A 19,929-nucleotide genomic window follows, 5' to 3' on the forward strand; every position below is an offset into this window, starting at 1 on the left:
TGACATGGTACATTCCTAGCGATGGGGTGAACAGTCCATATTACTAACAATCTAGGGTCTAGTAGAGAATAATAGAATTGACGTTAGCTCAGTTAGCCCGATTTAACAAATTCAGCAGAAATTTATCACAATGGTTTCCAGGGCTACCGCGTAGAGATCCTGACATGGTACGTCGCTATAACTGGAGGGAGGGAATTGTTAGTAATGTGGACGGTTGACCCCATTGCTAATAATCCCCTCCCTTCAGTTAAGGCCTACACTGTGGCAACCCTGATACAATAATGCAAATAGTAGAAGCACCACCTACCACGTTTTGTCATAAAAATCTGTTATTACGGCCGTACAGTATCTATTACTTTGATCGACTCCAGTACCGCTATGAAGGAAATGTACAGTATTACACATGCTTGTAATAAATTGTTTATTGGTCTTGCAACAATAATTTTAGGGTTCTACTCGTATATATCAAATAAGAAAACTATATGCTCGTATATTGTTTTGTTTTTAGTATAAAAGATAGCCTATATTCATTTATTTATTATTTTGCACAAAAAATTGTATACAGGACAGCCTGAATAACAGATGGCGGTGCAACTCAATAATAGATATACAAGTACACATAAATAAATAAAAATATAATATATAATATGTTTATGCAGTTCCCGTGATACGAGTTTAATCTGTTCGTATTAAAATTAAAATCCATTTATCTGGTTTTGTGACAAAATCGCTAACAACTGGTACTGGTAACAAGAGTAAACAGTCACCCAGACAGTCAGACCTAAGCATTTATAATACTAGCTGTTTTGCATGCAGTCTTCTGCTTTTTAAGATAAAAAATAATTATTTACGTCCTCGTAATACATTACGCCTAATGTAGCATTACGTCAAATTTAACACAGATCCGTTCAGTTTTTTGAGAAAAGTTTGCAAAGAGCCAGACATACAAATTTTTGCATATATAATATTAGTATGTATAATAATATAGTCATTTAATTCTACTGTAATGACAAACAAGGAACAATGAAACCTTAAAAGCTTAACCCGGTCATCCAGATACTAACATATCAACGAACATTGACACTATTCGCACGGTCGAGTACACAGCAGACTTTATTCAAAAGGTTTCACTTCAATAGGATCTCATGAGCGGCGACGAAATTGCTTACACAAAAACAGATGTGGCAAAGGTTCTTTTCCAATACCCTTTTTAGCAAAAGGTCAAAGCGAAAGTATACATATTAATGAAATCAACATTTGAATTTGTTTCAAATCAAATCAATAGTAATTTATTAATATAGAAAGTTTTAGCCGTTTAAGAACGTCAGGTTTGTTCATTATTATTATTCGTGTTAATAATGTATTAATAGGGTCTTAACACAAATAATTTTATGGCAAATAAAAGTATTTACCTCTTTCGACATTTCGACTAGGTTGCACTAGACAAATCAAGTTTGTTGTATTTATATTTTCTTTCCTACTGTACATTTCAGTATACAAAATTATTTGCGAAAAACAGGTAAGGAAATGAACTAATTATATTTTTTTTAGAATTAATAACAAAATCTTAAACTATAATTTATTTTATTTTATTTCTAACCTAGATAGATTTTGTATATAATCGTCTATTTCACGTCACATATTGCAGTCGCCAAGTAGCTTGCTTTGTAGTCTGTGTTGTATGATTGAAGGGTAAAGTCAGTGAAATTACAGAATAAATGGCATGATATCTCAGTCCTCCGGGATGGCTACACTCGTGGTATCAGGGGACATCACAATGTGATGTCCGTAGTGTTATTAGCGTATATATGCGACAATTACTACTATCAAGTCGAACGTGGGATTGTTTGCCATTCCTATGACATAAAAATATAAGTGTAAAGTATAAACCATTGCAGTTAATCTCTAATGAAGTCGCTGCTATTGGCTAACTAACAAGTTCCTGCTCATCACCATACTAAACGTTTTTACCATCAAAGCATCATACTATTGCTATTAATTAAAATATTAAGTATTATGAACAAAGTGAAATGCACTGATACGAGTTTACCACACCCTCCAGTAGCAGGTTGAGGCTTCGGGGTGAACCCTTTACCTCGACAACACCTACGATGGCCACAACTCCCGAGGGACTGGATTTAAGCCCCTTGAGGGTTTAATAACTTAAACTAAACTTAACATATACAAGAATAACATTGTTCACGCATCCCAACTTTAAACGTCAATAAATGTGATATCGAAATAGAATGAAGGACGAAAATAAATGCAACTCCTTTAGCATAAAAAAAGTAAGATTGCTACATCTTTTATTGAACAGACCTCACACTTTCAGGATTCTCCACTTACGTATACGTAAATTGCAGCAGTAACTACTGTAGAAGTTTTAAGGAACTACGTAAAACGTCGACATAAAACTTTACCTCTAGTGGAAATAAAGATAGTGCGCCTGGGCTTGGTAAAGGGTTCTGAAGTTTTTATTTTCTGCAAGCGATATAGTGAGTTTTTAAACTTTACGTACACATATACATATTTAGAGCATATTTTATTTATTTATTAATTCGGAGATCCATGCACATTAATTTAAAAATAAATTATAAAATAGATTAGTAAATTATATTTATATCCTTTCAATTCATGTATCTATGTCTATGTCCAACCACATCCAGAAATCTAGGTCCGCAGAAATGCAATGATGTCCCACTGGGCATCATTGCATTTCAGTACATCACGATGTGTAGAATTCGGGTGAGCGCAAACAGCTCCCTAAACATTATAGCAAATATGCGCTCCAGAGACACTTCTCTGTCCCGAATTCTACACATCGTGATGTACTTCTATTCCTCATAATGACATCAAAGCCATCTATCTATCTATCCGCGCTGCTGCAAACATCTCTGATGCGTTATGACAGTATCACAAATATAAACATTACAGTAGTATTTATGTTGACAAATGGAAAGAGGTATGAAGAGATCAGTCGTAAATATTTACATACACACAACACAAGCTTAACGTGGGACCAGATGACTCGGCTTGAATTGTCCAGGGATATATATATAATACATGTATACTATTCGAGTATTCACAAGTGATGGATATTATAAGTTATATTTCTGCCTGCAATGACAGTCTTGTTATCTTACCAACAAGTCGTTGCTAGTCACCGGTGTTGCCGCGAAACGTAGGCAGACTCGCCACGAGGTTTTACACGTTTAATTTATAATTTTTAATTATAAAATAAACGAATTAATGAACAATGACTATGTGGGAGTCAAAGTGGGAGCGAGACGTATACCAGCAAATCTCTCTACAATCTTCTAAAATATCTTGGACTGTCTAGAACTGCAGTAGGTTCTACATATACTAAAAACGTGTATCTAAAGCTACATTAGCAGGTTTCTACTAGATTTGGCTGGGCAGGGAGACAACCACTAGCGGTGAAGGTGAGTATTGACGGACTTTGGCAAGGGGCCAAAGCTACATGAGGGTCTACTACAAAGGGTCACGAGTCCCAGCAACTGATCGGAGTTTCCCTCTCTGCCACAGGATGGACCTGGCAGTCGCAGTAATCTCTCTATATATTTAAAATACATTACGAAAGAAGACTAAAAGACTACAACGACAATTCTTATGTTAGACTTATAGTAGCAGTGGTATGTTACATTTTATGCATTGTGCTCTAACCCCTGAAATTGTATATACACATGTAGTTGGTTAAACCTGCCATGCGGGAGAAAGAAAAGGTTCAATTCTATTATAGTTCGTTTTATTTTATAATTTTACTGAGTATATTATATGATTATAAGAATATTATAATTATATTATACGAACCATTAATAATGATTACTACGATTAATTTCGTCTGAATAAATTTACATCTCCTATTTAACTCGTCGCTGATTGTTCCATTGTGATAAAGAAAAAGGAAAATGGTTTATGTCTGTCGTCATGAGAAAGTCTACCTTTCATCACTCACTCCAAATTTCATTAAAATGCAAACAGACAAGCAGGTAGATAGAGGTTCAGACATTTGTCCTAAGTTTAGAGTGAGCACTAAATTATATAAAAAAATATATCCCCGAATTTAGTTTTCCCATTACGACTGACCTGTATAAATAATAAATTTGAAGGTAGATAGGATACATGTAATTCATCATTGGTGACAATATCAAGATGGCACCCCGTGATGTCTAAACCTTCTATTTCCATTCATATTTAATGTGAAGACACTCCATCAATCATTCCCTTTTCGTATGCTTAAGATAATAAATATATTTGTTCCTAAAATTTGAATTCATGTAAATTGTCTGAAACACGCTTTTTGTGGTGGATAATATTGTATGTATTCTATGTTTGTATGTCGGTTCTTTTATTAAATCTGCCTGATTTCGGTTATAAATCTGCCTGAAAAAAGATTTAAATGTCATATAAAACACTTCCTTTGCAAAAAAGCTTACTATAAAATTGAAGAATTCGTTAACGATAATAATGTTAATATTCTTTTTTTCAGGTTGAATATATTTTTTTATTTAATTTATTATGCTACTTTAATAATAAGCCAGCTGACAGCCCATCTGATGAAAAGTAACAATTGTCGCCTCTTTACATGAACACGGAGGAACTTCTCATGACTTATCATCTAGGAGTGACGAAAAGAGAGGGGTGTTAGCATTTAACTACTTTATTGAAGGGGAGAAAATTGTTTATTTGTTTGTGTTTACAGAGAAATTCAGTGGGTAATGATAAGATGAGCATGAAATCAGGTAAGTTAGCCATCGTCGCAAATGTACTAAAAATTATGACGATAGTTTCCAGGGGGCCGCGTGGAGGTCGACCTGATGGTACATTGTTAGTAATGAGGCAACTTGTTCCTATTATCACTAACAATATCTTTTCTTATGGGACGACTTGTTAGTGACGGGAATGACTGTATTGATAGCAATGTTCCTTATTGGTTTGACTTCTCTGAGATCCCCCTTGAAACGATCGTATTAGAATCTTTATGAACTCATCAGGTAGGGCTAACTGACCTAACTTGAAACACTATCATGGTACCTTTCAAGAGTATACCGTAAGGACATACAGGTACACCACTCTACTACATCTATAATACATACACCCTATTTTCTTTCCCTATTTACTTTGGGGTTAAAATGCGACTGAACAGAATAATTTAGCCAGTCAATGGGCCCTCCAATTGTAACAGTCTCTTGACCCAAATATTTCTGACAAGTATCGTGTTCTGTTTACAAATCAGATAATAAAACCTACTCTCCACTTAGTCATGCATAAAGGACATAGTAATAAAATGGTATGAAGGTAAATCGATATATATCGAATACGGTTAGAAATGGAAATTATGTGGCAGGTGGAAGAAAGAATCCTCTCTTCTATTTATTAGGAACATATGGTATTGTTTTATTAGAAAAAAATGCTGTATTCTACTGTGTAACAAACAATTTCTTTTCAATAAACAATCAATAAATATCACATGTGGTTATTCAAATAGGTGATAACCAACTCAAAAGTATAAATATTTATATGGTAGCGTCAAAAAATAGCAAAGAATTGACAGCATCAAGACGTAGAGCTGACATAGAATATGTCGCATAACTTACGTAGTTTGTACGTACCCTTCCATGTGTCTTGGTTGATTTATTTTCTCCTCAATATATGACCATAAAGTCGGGCCTACTGATTTACTATCCCGACTTAGACGAGAATGTTGCGAGGTTGAATCTGATTGAAACAAAAAACCGTTAAATTCCATTTATATTTATGTCTAACTTGCCATTGATGGAAGCACCGTTAACAAACCAAATTAATCAAACGTACTGCTGTGTTCGATTGAGGTGCTCAGTGAAATGTTAGCTGTTGAATTGTCAACAATGCTTCTGCAGTAGCCAATGTTTCTGTCTACCCTATGTAGGATAAAATTATTGAAAATATATTATTTGATTATTTTATAAAAGTTTAATTAAGTATTTTGTTATTGATTAAGCAAAATATGGTGCATGAACAGACAAAAAATAGATATTAAGCAGAATGACATCTTAATCAACTGTAGGATGTAATAGCAACGCATCAGTAATGTGTAATATCGCCATAATATTTTTTTTTATAGCACAGGGGACAACCGAGCTTGCGTCTCTCTGATGGTAAGTGATTACCGCCGCCCATGAGCACCACCAGGGGAATTGCAAGTACCTTGCCGGCCTTTTAAATAGTAATAAAGTCTTTTCTTGAAGGTTTCAATATCGTATAGGTTCGGAAATACCAGTGCTGGAAGGTGTTTCTACAACGTGGTTGTGCGTGGCAAAAAGTTTCTAGAAAACCGCACTGTGGAGGACTGCCATTCATCCAGATGATCAGGATGGTATTTTAGTTTCTAGCGTTGTTTCGGTTTGCTTTTAGTTTACGGTGGTGATACTCAGCAGCTGGTATTATTAATCCGAACAATTCCAATATAATATTAACGCATCAATAACATACCTAACGCATCTATAGCGTAGTGATTTTCATGCATGTAGGTGACGGTCACCGCTTACCATCACATGAGCCATCATATTTCATAATACCGAATACCTATAATTCAGAATACCCATAATTCAGAATACCTATTTAATTGGCTAAATTGCAGGTAGTGCCGGTTGCAGTGAAAAATAAATATAATTTTCCCTGCGTCATATTTCGTACCATGTACCAAACATCTCTAAGCATTTTTTTTTTCCTGGTTGTAATGATGTATACTAATGAAATTATGTATACTTACTACGCTGGCGCGTCACCAGTGGAAGGTGATAAGATGACAATATGGTCAGATTAGTTAGTATCGTGATAAATTTACCAGGAATTTATCGCGATGGTTTCCAGGAGGAACCGCGTTGAAGTCAACCTAACTCGGTACATTACTAACAATAGAGTTATCTCCACATTACTAACAATAGAGACGATTCTCATGCAGTTGACATCCCTGGTTCAATATACACCAAATGCTGAGAGCGTTGTGGTCCAGATGTTCACTAATATTTGTAACAGAGAATTCTGGGGTTTACTACACTTAATTTCTTTTACATAATAGGAATAGCAAATAAGTTAACGACCTACCTACAGTACCTAATAGCCGCTTATATACATGAACAGTACTATGGACATCACGTTGTCATGTCGACACTCTTGTGTCGCCATTCCAGAAGACTAAAATGTCATGTCTCTTATCCTGTAATTTCACTGCTTAATCGAACCCTACATCCGAAACACAACTTACAAAGCAGACTTCTTGGCGGTTTAAATAGGTGCGTAAAAGTACCCACGCTGACGACTTTTTTTTAAATTTAGTGAATTTTGTAATAATTTTGTTTTGAAACGATTTAATCTACATCGGCCAAAAGTCGAGTTGAGTTCGCCATTAACATGACTTATAGTGTCTTATTAGCGTTGTGTTTAAAAAAATTTACCGCTAAATAAGATCATCTAAAAAAATTGATGTGTTCACTTATCACTATTCTACATTGCAAAAACCGTCGACAAATTACATAAACAAGTACTTACCAACATTCGCCATTTCCGTAAAAATTTGCAAAAGCAAACGTCTACACAAAACACAAACTAATATCACAATAATAATTAATATTAAAGAATAATAATGTTATATTAATTCATAATAACAATTACACAATAATCATATATTAAAATAGCACTTTAAACAATAGATTTTTAGTTAATCACAGCACTTAAATCGTCAGCACTCTTTAATCCCGCCAATATGTACTTTTTTTAAAACATAAATAGGTGTTTTAATAAAGGAATTTTGGATTGCTATAACAAATAGGGCGGCTGTCGACGCGGAAAGCCCCAGCCCCTGACAATTTACACAACGTACTGACGTAAAAGATTTGGAGGGAAAGCACTGCGCACATAGACACCGCTGCGCCGAATTTCAGGGTACAGATACGTATTTATATATCTATTCAGGTTGTACTGCGTGAAACATTTTTCAAACAAGACATTAATGTCGCGGAATTGTTTAATGAAATTATTTTATTGAGACATTTAATTAAATAATAAACGTACACAGATGATATCTAATATACTACCTACGATATTTCGTGTGTCACTTATAAGATAATGAAATTCACACTCGGTTCCACAATATAATAATAAAAAAGGAAAAAAGCCAAATACCTGTACATACATCGATGTAAAAAATGGAAAACTAGAAAAAAACCGTATTTATATAGGTATTTATATTTAGTTGTATATTTTGTATTAGTATTAAGTTACATATTAAACCCATTCCGATGTTAATCCATGCGCAAAATTTTATTTTATTTACATGTACATCAGCTTTTCGATTTTTGTTATTAACTTATTTCCACTCATTTGTCGCCTACTTTATTTTTAGTTATACTTTCTTACCAAAGGAAGAAAGAAGAAGAAATTGCATTAGTGATAGGAACGCCTCGAGTACGTGCTTCTATTTCAAACTTTTGTTTTTATTTCTTGTATCTCTATTGGTGCGTACTGAGCTACGGGGTAAGAAAGGGATAATGACCATCACGATTAAGTTATTATAATTTAATTTATTTTAAAGTCAAACTGAATACATATTCAAAATAAATATAGCGAAATAAACTCAAAGCAAAATAAAAAAATAAAAACAATATTTCAATCCAAAAAAATATTCGCAAATGACAAAACGATATTCTAGCTAATAAAAATTAACCAAAAACACAAAGTACGAACAAATACAGTTTATATATAAATATTATAGGTATTGGCAGATATTAATATCTGAAATTCATGAAGGAAAAAAATATCTCTATCTGTGAAAAATTTGTTTTACGTGTCTCACATACGCTGAATTGTGCGAAGGATCTCTCATATGTCTTACATTTATGAATAATTGTTAGTTCTACATAAAATAGTACAGTTTTATTATTTGCTAGGTATATTTAATAATACGTCATAAATTTCAATTAACATATTGTATATTATTATAAATAATTGTGGACACAATAAAAGAAATCAATCAAAAAAATCAAATTCAAATAAACTTAATTTAAGCACTTTTAAATAGTCATCACGATTTTTTTATCTACCGCTCATTCGGAAAGCTGTCTCATCACAAGAAGAATGAGCAAGAAACTTGCGTGTTGCTCTTTTAAATAATAGTATAAATATGTTGCTGTTTTAATAAATCAATGAAAAATCTTATTGATCATTCTTCTATAAGTCTATATTATTATTTATGGTAGGATTTCCATCCTGTAAGAGCATTGCAGCAACGTCAAGAGTCGTCGTGCAAAGCCAAGATACAAGCTACTCGCATATACTACTATAAAATGATAGAAGTGGACTGGACTGTCCATTTGATAATTTTATGCAACTTTAGCAGGTCCTTTGTGTATATTTGTGATTTTCGGTTAATTTCGGTCCAGCGAACAGCTTTCCATATGAAGTCAGAACGTCTCACTTTATACTCTATTGCTTTTGATTTTCAATGTATTTGACAATATAATCACCAACTACTTTCATAGGATTATTTTCCCATTCGACCAGTTGTTCTTTTGGTGTAGTCACCTGTAAGTATCACAGAATATAAAAGTAAATATTAAATAAATAAATTGCCCTGGACAATTAACACGGCGCCATCTAATCCCACGACAAGTAGAGCTTGTGCTATGAATACTAGACAACTGATATAAATACTTAGATATTTAAATTTAGCTGTTACATCAAAATAACATATAGGCTATAAATTGAATGCGGTTGAAACCGCGGGAACACATAGTATGGTATAAACTTTGCCAAGTATAAAAACAACTTAAAAGATTTTTTCGAATAGCGCCATCTATTATCAGTTTTACGAACCTGATCGCCATGCAGACGGTCTAGGAAGGGCACGCAAACGATGGCGCCCCGAATGCCTGCCTCGGTCATAAGCGCCGAAAACGCAGTCGCCTCCATTTCTATGTTCCTGACCCCCATATCCGACAATTTCCTAAGAAATGCATTTTTCTGTTCTTCAGTATGATTGCAGAAAGGGCCATCGAGACGCCCTTGTCCTGAAAGGTATATGAAATAAAACCCATTAAATTAGTACTGGTACTGAGACATCATGCTCATACGGTTAGAAGCAGCGATTTTTCGATTCATATAATAATAATATCTTAGGACAAATCACACAGCGCTATCAAGTCCGAAGCTAAGCAGAACCTGTTTTATGGGTACCTACCAGTACCCTGATATAAATACATTTATTTTGTAAATACATACACAATCTATATATAGAATAACATTTATATAGAAAACAATCGTACTCATGAAGATAAATGTTTGTGCCGTGCGAAAAATCGCAGCCCTTCGCAGTTTGTCGAATTATATTTTCGGAATGTTCTCGAAGTTTCCTTCACCGGAGTGTCAATCAGAAAGAAATATAAATTCATTTTTTTTTTGGTATCCAGATTTGAACTCACGACGTTATGGACCTAAGGTCACGATGCTCTAGCCAGTATGTAACATAACAATCATACATATCTCACCTCTATAGAAATCATCTGTTCCCATAGTTCCTCCAAGGTATACCTTAAAATTATTGTTGCTTTCCGATGCAACCAATTGTATCTCTTGCGCAAGTCTTTTATCCAAAATCGAAGGTACACTGTATATATTTCCAAGAACAGGCTGAAAAGATAAAAAACACGTTTCAATACCAAGGTTCGAACCCATAGCGGCGACCTCAGACTAAAGTCGTATCCGTCAGACAGGAGTTGGCCTTCAACCGCTTCCTGTTCCTGTTGCTCAATCCTTCCGCTGGTTTGGAGTGCCATATGCATATATAGAGCTGCGGCCAACAGCAATGATAAAAAAAAGTTTAATTATTTTTTTTATTTAATTGAACAGGCCACTTGATGATAATGGCAACCGTCGGCTTCATCCAAGAATGAGAATAACATTTATTTCAGAAAACATAACTGAAGTAACACATGAATCTATGCCTGAATCGTGGAACTTAAAGCAAGTTTAACAATCAAAGTAACATCGGTACGCCGATCGGAGAGGTGATAATAATTTTGAGTTTATATAATAATAGTGTGACAAAAGATAATAATAATAGCAAGCCATCATTCATGCGATGCGGTTTTAATATTATCTATGCTAATATTTTAAACAGGTTTGTGAGGTTATAGGAGGTAACTTTTGGAGCTTCTGAGCTGAATACGAAAATTCCTTAACAATAGAAAGCCAATAGGAGTGGAGCTACAGTGAAGTGAAGTGAAGTGGATCTTGTAAAAACGGGGTAAATGCGAACCCATCGCGTGAGCGTGAGTCAGCTTGTTATTAAATAATGCGGACTATTAAGACAATACTTAGTATAACTTCGTACTCATATCTAACGGGTGCTGCTTGTAGGGACTGGTCTGCTCTAATCACTATGACTGATTTCCTCTTACTAATTGTTTAACCAGTTGGTTATATATTCAATATTTTTTCTATTTGAGTATTTAATTGAATTAGTGCTAATTGGTGGTTTATATTCACACAATTAAACTTAAAAATGTAAAGTACTAATAAAATTATTTAAAAGAGCAACACGCAAATTTCTTGCTCGTTTTTTTTTGTGATACGACAGCTTTCCGAATGAGCGGTAGATTAAAAAAAAAATGTTGTGACTATTCAAAAGTTTATTTGAATAAATGATTTTCTATTCTATTCTATTCATGGCGACCCTGTCAGCCTGCCAAACACTCTGCAAGCCACAAGATCGCATAGGATATGGACGATCTTCAAGAATGAGGGACTGGATACAGAGAGAGGTACATAAAAAGTGATAACGTAACGAACTACAGTGTTAAACATGCAATAAGAGTTAATCTACGAATAAAATTCTCATTAAGGTATCAGTGATAAATTGGATTTTAATGGTAAGGGCGCATCGAGTAAGCGAGGGTCGACAAAGTGTGACATTGTATAACAAGAGGTTGGAGAGATCACAAATTTTGTATAAAAAAATCATGACATCTAACACCTCTTCCCTAGGTCCTAGATTCACGATTCATTGATCAAGGTAGTTTTTTTTCGGACTAGTCTGTCGACAACAACTGGCCTTAACAGTTTCAACGGAAGATAGGGGGCGAGTGCAGACTCTCCAAACCCGATGAAGGCTAACTCCCGCCTGACGGATACGACTTTAGTCTGAGGGCAGTCCGAGATTAGAATCCCTAGAGGGCACCGCTAGAGGTTCGAACCTAGCTCAGGCCATCATAATTTCGATCCCCATTTGAATTGAACATCCAACAGTCTTTCTTGTAGTCATTACAAGAAAGACTACAAGAACTTTTTTTAAATAACATATTTTACAAAACTTTATTGACAAGTTTTTTTGACATTGGTCTATAAAAATATTCTCTATTTTATTATCTGTGTTTATATCGTAATTTAAAATGCGGGTTTTCACCTATAAATTGTAATAGGCTTCCGTAACATTTAGTATATATTTTATTGCAATGCACAATGGCTTGAAGATATTTCACAAGTCAAAGAATAATACTTACTAAATCATAAGACTTCTTCAGCAACCCATTAAGGCCCCATTCAGATATGACTACTGAGCCGGCTTCAACCGCTAAACCTCCGCAGGTGCCGATCCTGAAGAAAATTGGATTCTTCACTTTTGCATAGTACAACATCTTGATGGCCTCTTGGATAGCGATTGTCATCGACGGTATACCGATGCCATGCTGAAAATGTGAAAGAGAACATCTAAGTATTCCATAGGTTCTCCGTGCGTAGTTCATCCTGTGGCAGAGAGGGAAACACCGAGTAGTTACCTCTCTGGCAGAGAGGGAACTGCTCGGAGTTCTATATGTGATACAAAATCATAATAAATTAACAACATTTGTTTAAAAGAGCAAGAACGCAAGTTCATTGGGCGTTCTTCTTATGCTGAATCTACTTTCCGAATGAGTGAGAGAATAAAAAAAATACCATTCTAAAGTGCTTATATTTTGTTTATTTAAATAAAAATGTTATCTATCAATTTTAGTTCCAATAAAGTATGTTATGATATAGGAAGAATGAATGAACCTAACCTAACCTAACAGGCCAAGATCTTTTTAAGAACTATTATCTATTTAACCTAGATTTTGATTAAGACTATCTATTTGAGGACTATTAGGAGGATCTATTATGAGATTATCCATAGAATTTCGTACAAAGTCATTTACACTATTACCTCCGCTTCCTATATCAGTTCCAAACAGGTTGTTTTGTAAACTGTGTTTCGGTTTGGAGACTGAAAATGTCACGGTTCAGTTTTCTCGTATATATATATGGCAGACAATTTGATGGAAAAAGATAACCATCGTCTATGAACATGAACAGCGGATTGATACCTTGACCACAACACATCTTTTTTTATTTATTCTGACTTTTCTTTTACTTGTAGAAGTTTCATGCAGGACGAAAAATAAAGAAGATTAGAATTTTCCGAAATCTGAGCAACTATTTTAATTCCCGCTTTCGCACGTCAAGTTTCGACAGTCGCTTAATTGGTGACAGGTGCATACTCACTACAATAAAGGTGATAAGATCTGTTATATCTTTATTTGGATGTACATATATGGGCTATCTTTTTATCATGGTAAAGATGATAAACGATAAGAAGGGTCGTTTATGTATGATAAATCGCCGAATTTAAGTGCTAAATAAATGTTAATTATATTGATAATCGCCACAATAAATCTTTCTGGTGTCTATGTATTATAGTCTATGATGTGAAAGGTGGCCCCAGGGTCCAGTTTATCTCTATATACTACGGTATAATTCATCAAAATTTATTACTTGTGCTGATCGCAATTTACACGTTAACGCGCGAATGTGGATTTGCGCGTAAGCATGTAAAAGAAATGTTTACTGTTAACTTTTTTGTAACTTACCAACTAAATTTAACCTTTTTACCTTTACATTGCAAATAAATTTATCTGAAATGTAAAATGAAGAAAACACCGTGTGTGCAAACACTGGTATTTAAAACATACGTTAAAGATAACAATTCCACGAGCACGTTTCTATAAACAAAGTAAATAGTGGATATATATCTAATGTTGCACCAGCATGCGCTAACTGTTACCCCACGAGCATATTCTTACGGGGTACAATTGCATTATTTCCTCTCTGAATAAAATACATAAGCAATCGCTTGCTATAGAATGAACACATAAAAAATAGAATAAATGAATCCAACCGAGATTTACCGCGCGTGCGCTTTCCTGCATTTAGTCTGACAAGTAGTCGCCCCCGATTCTGTATGAAACAACATGTCATGCAAATTCAACTAACCTAGAATATCATCTGTCACCGAATTTCATTCAAATCTAATCAATAAATTTACGTAAAAGATCCAATCGTTCATACAACCGTCCAAAAATATTCGCGATATTTATATTTAATAAAATCAATACTCACATTGAAAGCCAATATTGGTCCAACTTTGAACATGGAGTATCTGTTAGATATTTTGGTCCAGTCTTTTATGTTTTCATCGGCTGGGATGCCAAGTCTCTTCGCCATGTATAGAGCAAATTCCTTGAGCCTACTTGCAGTGCCTCCAGTACAGACAAACTGAAATAATGAGAAAATAAACACGGAAGTTCATGAAAAATTGTATGAAATCCACCGACAAGAGCATGGCTCTTTGTGTATGAATGAATGAAAGAATATATACTAGCTAACGGTGCAATGAAAGAATATATACATGCTAGCTAAAGGTGGCCTAAGCCCATCGTTAAAAGAGTACAACATTACCTACAATGGTTACACCGTAGAACTTATGTCCTTGTGAAAAGTTTTATGCTGCAAATCAGCTTTCCTTTTAACTTTTATTTCGGTTGAAAGATTAAAATTTGAATTTAAAAATGAATTTGTTTTTGTAAACATGTAAAAACGCATTTGAAAAGAATAAGAAGTAAGTTACTTGTTGGTTCATCTTATATCGAAAGTACTCGAATGTCGGCAGGTAGATTTGATATATCATAATAATCTGTAATATACTATGTAAATAAAGATAGTTTTATTTTGATTTTTGATTTAGGATCAGATATCATATTTTTTAATCAGTATATTAGTCTATAAGGTATATAAGTATTGTATTTACACTTACTTTCACATCACCGAACTCAGCTTGCAAATCAATACTTTTATTCGTAAAGGAAAAGTGATAGAGCACATCTTTGTCCAAATCTAACACATTCTTATTTATAAGACGAATGGTACCGTCTTCATTCCTGAAATTAAATTTTAATATAAATAGAAAAAATAAGAAAAATTCTTGTGCAATTAGAAAATAACAGTACGGAACCCACTATAACACAACTAGTTGGTGTTTATAAGTAATGTTAAAGTTTTTTTGTGTATTACTTTTAAGAAATAAAATAAAATAAATGAAAATAATTTAGGATAAGAGGCATGAAATCAACAGTCCAACGCATGAGTTATATCGCGAATTGTAAGCAAAAAAACAAATAGCTTAGAATAGCAAATATATCTTATACTAATAGAGACAGTATATTGTGTTTACTTACAAATTAATGTGTTCGCATATTTTTTTTTAATTAAGTTACATAGCGCATTGCTCAAAACATACTCGTAGAGTCAAACTTTAATATGAATAGTATTTGGTGATAATTAGTAGTATTAATTATATAAAATCATTATTTTGATTTAAATTATACCATTACCATACCATATATTATTTGATTCAAATTATATTATAATTAACCTTCCTCTTAAATCATTCTATTGCTAAATACATTACATTACAATCCATTGCGTAATTTAAAAATTGTAAATGTACAAACAACTGAGGTGTCTTCATTTTATACTATTAGATTTGGTCAAAAATGTGACTATTCTAAAGTGCTTAATTAATATAAGATTATTTCTATTTCTAAAATTATATAACCAGAATAGAAAGAACATTGCACTATTCATTATTGATCCATAGAAATATAGGTACGAATAAAAAGCACTTCCTTATGTTTTTATTATTATTGACTGCCTCAGTGGTCTAGCCGTTTATCACAACGTCTTACTTCTGATCGTCACAGGTTCAATTCCTCGCACAGCTTCTATATATAAATTGTCTATGTATTTACAAAATTAATCATCAATGTATTTGTATGAGTTGTCTAGTACTCATTACACAAGTTTTGCTTAACTCGAGACTAGATGGCGTGGTGTGAATTGTTCTGAAATATTACATATTATTACTATTGATTGAAAAAAATACTAACTTCAATAAAGGCAGGAAGGCCGGCTGGCGCTCAGCCCAAACTTGTCTGCAATTGTCGTAATGTTTTTCTTGCACACTTCCTTGTGGCAATATGTTATCGCAATCGCAAGTTGCCATTGTATTTATATTTTCCAAAAAATGTTATTATCTGAAACAAATAGTCAAATGCAATAATCATATACCTACGTGACCGCAGTGGGTAATGCATCCAGAAGACTACATCATCCAACCCTTTAAGTTAAATAGTTTTTTTTTAAGAATGATAATGAAATTATGCTCCAGCCTGTGTTGGATGCTAGGATCCAAGAGCCAGTGAAGAATGATAAAATAAGCATGAGGTCAGGTGAGTTAGCCGATCTTGACAAATTACATAGGAATTTATCACAGTTTCCAGGGGGAACCGCATGGAGGTTAACCTGACTTGATGCTTTCCAACGAATAGGGTCTTCAAGTCCTCATTACTAACAATCCCATTCCTCCCTAGTTAAGTAGGTTAGAGATAGGTGTATTTCATAAAATATACGCAGAGACAGCTTCGAATGCAGCTCTGATATTCTCTGGAATTTATCGATCTAGCTGGTATCACATAAATTTCAGTTTTTTTTTTGTTATTTAGTACATGTACGATAGGATTGTCATCGTTAAATTTGAATACAAATATCGCAAAAAAAAGAAAAAAAAATTACCGAGTGCCTATGTTTGATTTTAACGTGGTTGCCCACCTATACCTTTCAGATTGGTTTATTCTAAGTGTTTCCCTGGCTAGGAGGGTGTCAAAAAGACAAATAGGTGCACATTCTTTTTTTTATTCCGGTCCGATTGAAAATAATAAAATAAAAATTAATATGAATTATATTGCTCCAAATAAACTCTACATAGATAACTAAGTATATGCTTTTTATGTCTCATAAAAATTATAATATTGTTTAATTATTATTGGGAATTGACAGATAAGGCAAACGTTGCGAGTTTCGATTATGGGCGTACTCGAGTAAAATAAGTTTCTAAGAACTGAGTTTAGTATTATTTAGAAAAAAGGATTAATTCTATTCCAATTGAAAAATACGTCCTTGTACATAAATCTACTTTTTTTTAAGTAGACTTTGTACAACAATGTCTGGAGAGATTACCTCTGTTTTAGTTTTAAAGTTGTGTTTAGATTTCATTAAAAGATGGCATATGATCTTAAAACTACTATGATAAATAGTGCACGGAAGCGTGACACCTTAGTCTAAGTGTGATGCCTGGGGATACTACGACCGTAACATGACAACTTGATGCATTTATATTGTTTTGTTTAATTTCTCTACCATTAGCATATGTAAGATCACAAATATTCAATATGGGTGTACCTACATTCAATAATGGTCAGAATTTGATCACCATTAGAGAATATCGTAACGTTTCACAACTCCCGGCACTGAATATTTGTGTTTCATACATGCTAATGGTAGATTTGAGTAAAATAGTATAAAACCCTTAAATAATGTAATGATTTTCCGCAAATAACACCTAATTCGATGAATATATAACGACAACATGTGAACGGTGCTGTTCATGTATATCAAAGGTTGTCATTCACCATAAGGTTGACCGTCAGTTTGTTTATCACTGCAGTTATGTGTAAGATAAAATTTAGTTACAATGCATTTTATCAAATGTAATCTCTTCGAGCCCAAACTCCGCGCCACACATGTAGTCTTCATATCGTCAACTAACTGCCGCGCTTTTATTTTATTTGCTTCATAAAACACTAGAGAGGTCTAGGAGGACTATAATAAAACCATGTTTGCGGTCTATAAAAAACAATAATTTATAGGCCTAAAAGTCGACCAGTCTATTGACAAAGTGTCAGGAGTAAAATAAGTAAAAGAACAAAGTAGATTGAGCTAGAAAACCTAATTTAAATCATCCGAGTATAAGCAGAGAGATATTTGAAAATCTCTACCATTTAATACAGAAATGTATAGAACATTTGCATTAACATTAAATTACGTATATTTTTTATTATAATATAAGTTAATAAATTTGCAAATACTTAAGGTAAGTAAGTATATATTTTATTCCAATAATTTATTATTGCAAACAAGTAATCATATTCATGTATGTGAATATTTTACACACATGTTTGGCTTTTATTGACTAAATATTTATTTTATAAATAGAATTTATAATTGTAATAAATTCTTAGTCTGAATTACATTACATATGTAGGTATTTTTATTATATTATCTTTATGAAATTGCAAACATTTCCAGTATGTATATATTTTAATCCAATAGTTTGTTATTATTAATATAAAGTAATTGTGATTACTGTTATATGTAATTACTTTACACACATGTCTGTTTTTATTGACTAAATATAAATTTATAAATAAAATTGCAAACTGTAATAAAGAACCCACATATGTTTTCTTAGGTTCAATTACATTATATACCTACATCTGCCTTTTGTGAACAATAAAAATAAATAGTAATTTAACTGCATTCTCAAATATGATTTACAATACAAATATTTATATTACATGGTCGATAAAAGCAAAAAATGATCAACTAAAACTAAATAAATAATAATGAATTATCTAATTGTAAAAAAATAATAACAACTAACTTAATAAATTGACAAATCTTTTTATATATCTCGCAAATTTTACACTTTATTAAGAATAAATAAATATTAAAGGATAACTTTATAAACAATTTATGTTGTTTAACAACTGTAAGCGTAAAACAACGTAAAAATTAATTAAATTGATAGTACTTACAAAAATATATAAAGCGTACGTCTTTATACGAACACTATGATTATAGCACTGAATGAATATCCCGCGATACTGTATACAAGCATATACATATATACGTTACGTTAGACTAAACCATGATTATATTTATCATATGATAACTCTATTACTACTTAGCGTAACTTCTGCATAATTTGTATTATATCAAGATTTAAACATAATTTATCATTGAAATGCGAACGCGTTAATTAATTAATAATAATAGGTTTATTATTAATTTAATTGTGATTCATTTATTTACAACATACGTTCCTCCTAGCTTCACTCGTACGAGTGTTTGTTAGTATTTTATATATTAAAATAAAATGTAGCTTTGAGGGGGAATGGATTGTTAGTAATGTGGATTAATACCCTCATTGCTTGCAATATGTGTCAGGTCGACCTCCACGTGGTTCCCCCTGGAAATCATCATGTTATAATCGTGGTGAATTTGCCACGATGGGCTAATTGCCCCGCCAGCGTATGCCGTTTGCGCAGGGGGTTGTAGCATTCCATTATTATCCATAAAATATAATTAAAAAAACATATGTCCGTCCCAGCTTCACTCGTATGCTCGTAACTTTATGAGTATTTTATATTAACACTGGATATCCGGTAATCGCTGTTTTGCCATATTAATTAATATAACTAGTAAAAAATAGAGGTTGATGATAGAAAGGTCAAAATTTAGGGTTGTACATATTTTAATGCCGAATATCGGTATTATAAAAAAAATATGCCAAGAAATTAAAAATGTTTTTAGGGGTGGGCCGGGCCACCCTTTGGGCTATAAATAATAGATAACAACTAATTCTCAGATCTACTGAGTACATATATAAAATTTCATCAAAAT

At 33.1% G+C, this 19,929-nt stretch overlaps 1 protein-coding gene across 1 annotated transcript; it reads right to left on the reverse strand.

The window, feature by feature from the left end:
- Nucleotides 1–9,440: 9,440 nt before the first annotated feature.
- Nucleotides 9,441–19,104, reverse strand: LOC131850159 (uridine phosphorylase 1-like). Its single transcript, XM_059200332.1, has 8 exons — nucleotides 19,062–19,104; nucleotides 16,296–16,442; nucleotides 15,164–15,287; nucleotides 14,470–14,625; nucleotides 12,558–12,743; nucleotides 10,545–10,686; nucleotides 9,874–10,067; nucleotides 9,441–9,582 (listed from the first exon to the last, which is right to left on the reverse strand). Exons 2-8 carry the CDS (start codon nucleotides 16,409–16,411, stop codon nucleotides 9,484–9,486), a joined length of 1,017 nt encoding a protein of 338 aa, XP_059056315.1. The 5' UTR covers nucleotides 16,412–16,442; nucleotides 19,062–19,104; the 3' UTR covers nucleotides 9,441–9,483.
- Nucleotides 19,105–19,929: the final 825 nt, after the last annotated feature.

The sequence above is a fragment of the Achroia grisella genome, unplaced genomic scaffold, assembly GCF_030625045.1.
Source record: "Achroia grisella isolate CSIRO2021 unplaced genomic scaffold, CSIRO_AGI_Agris_v1 utg702, whole genome shotgun sequence".
NCBI lineage: Eukaryota > Metazoa > Arthropoda > Insecta > Lepidoptera > Pyralidae > Achroia > Achroia grisella.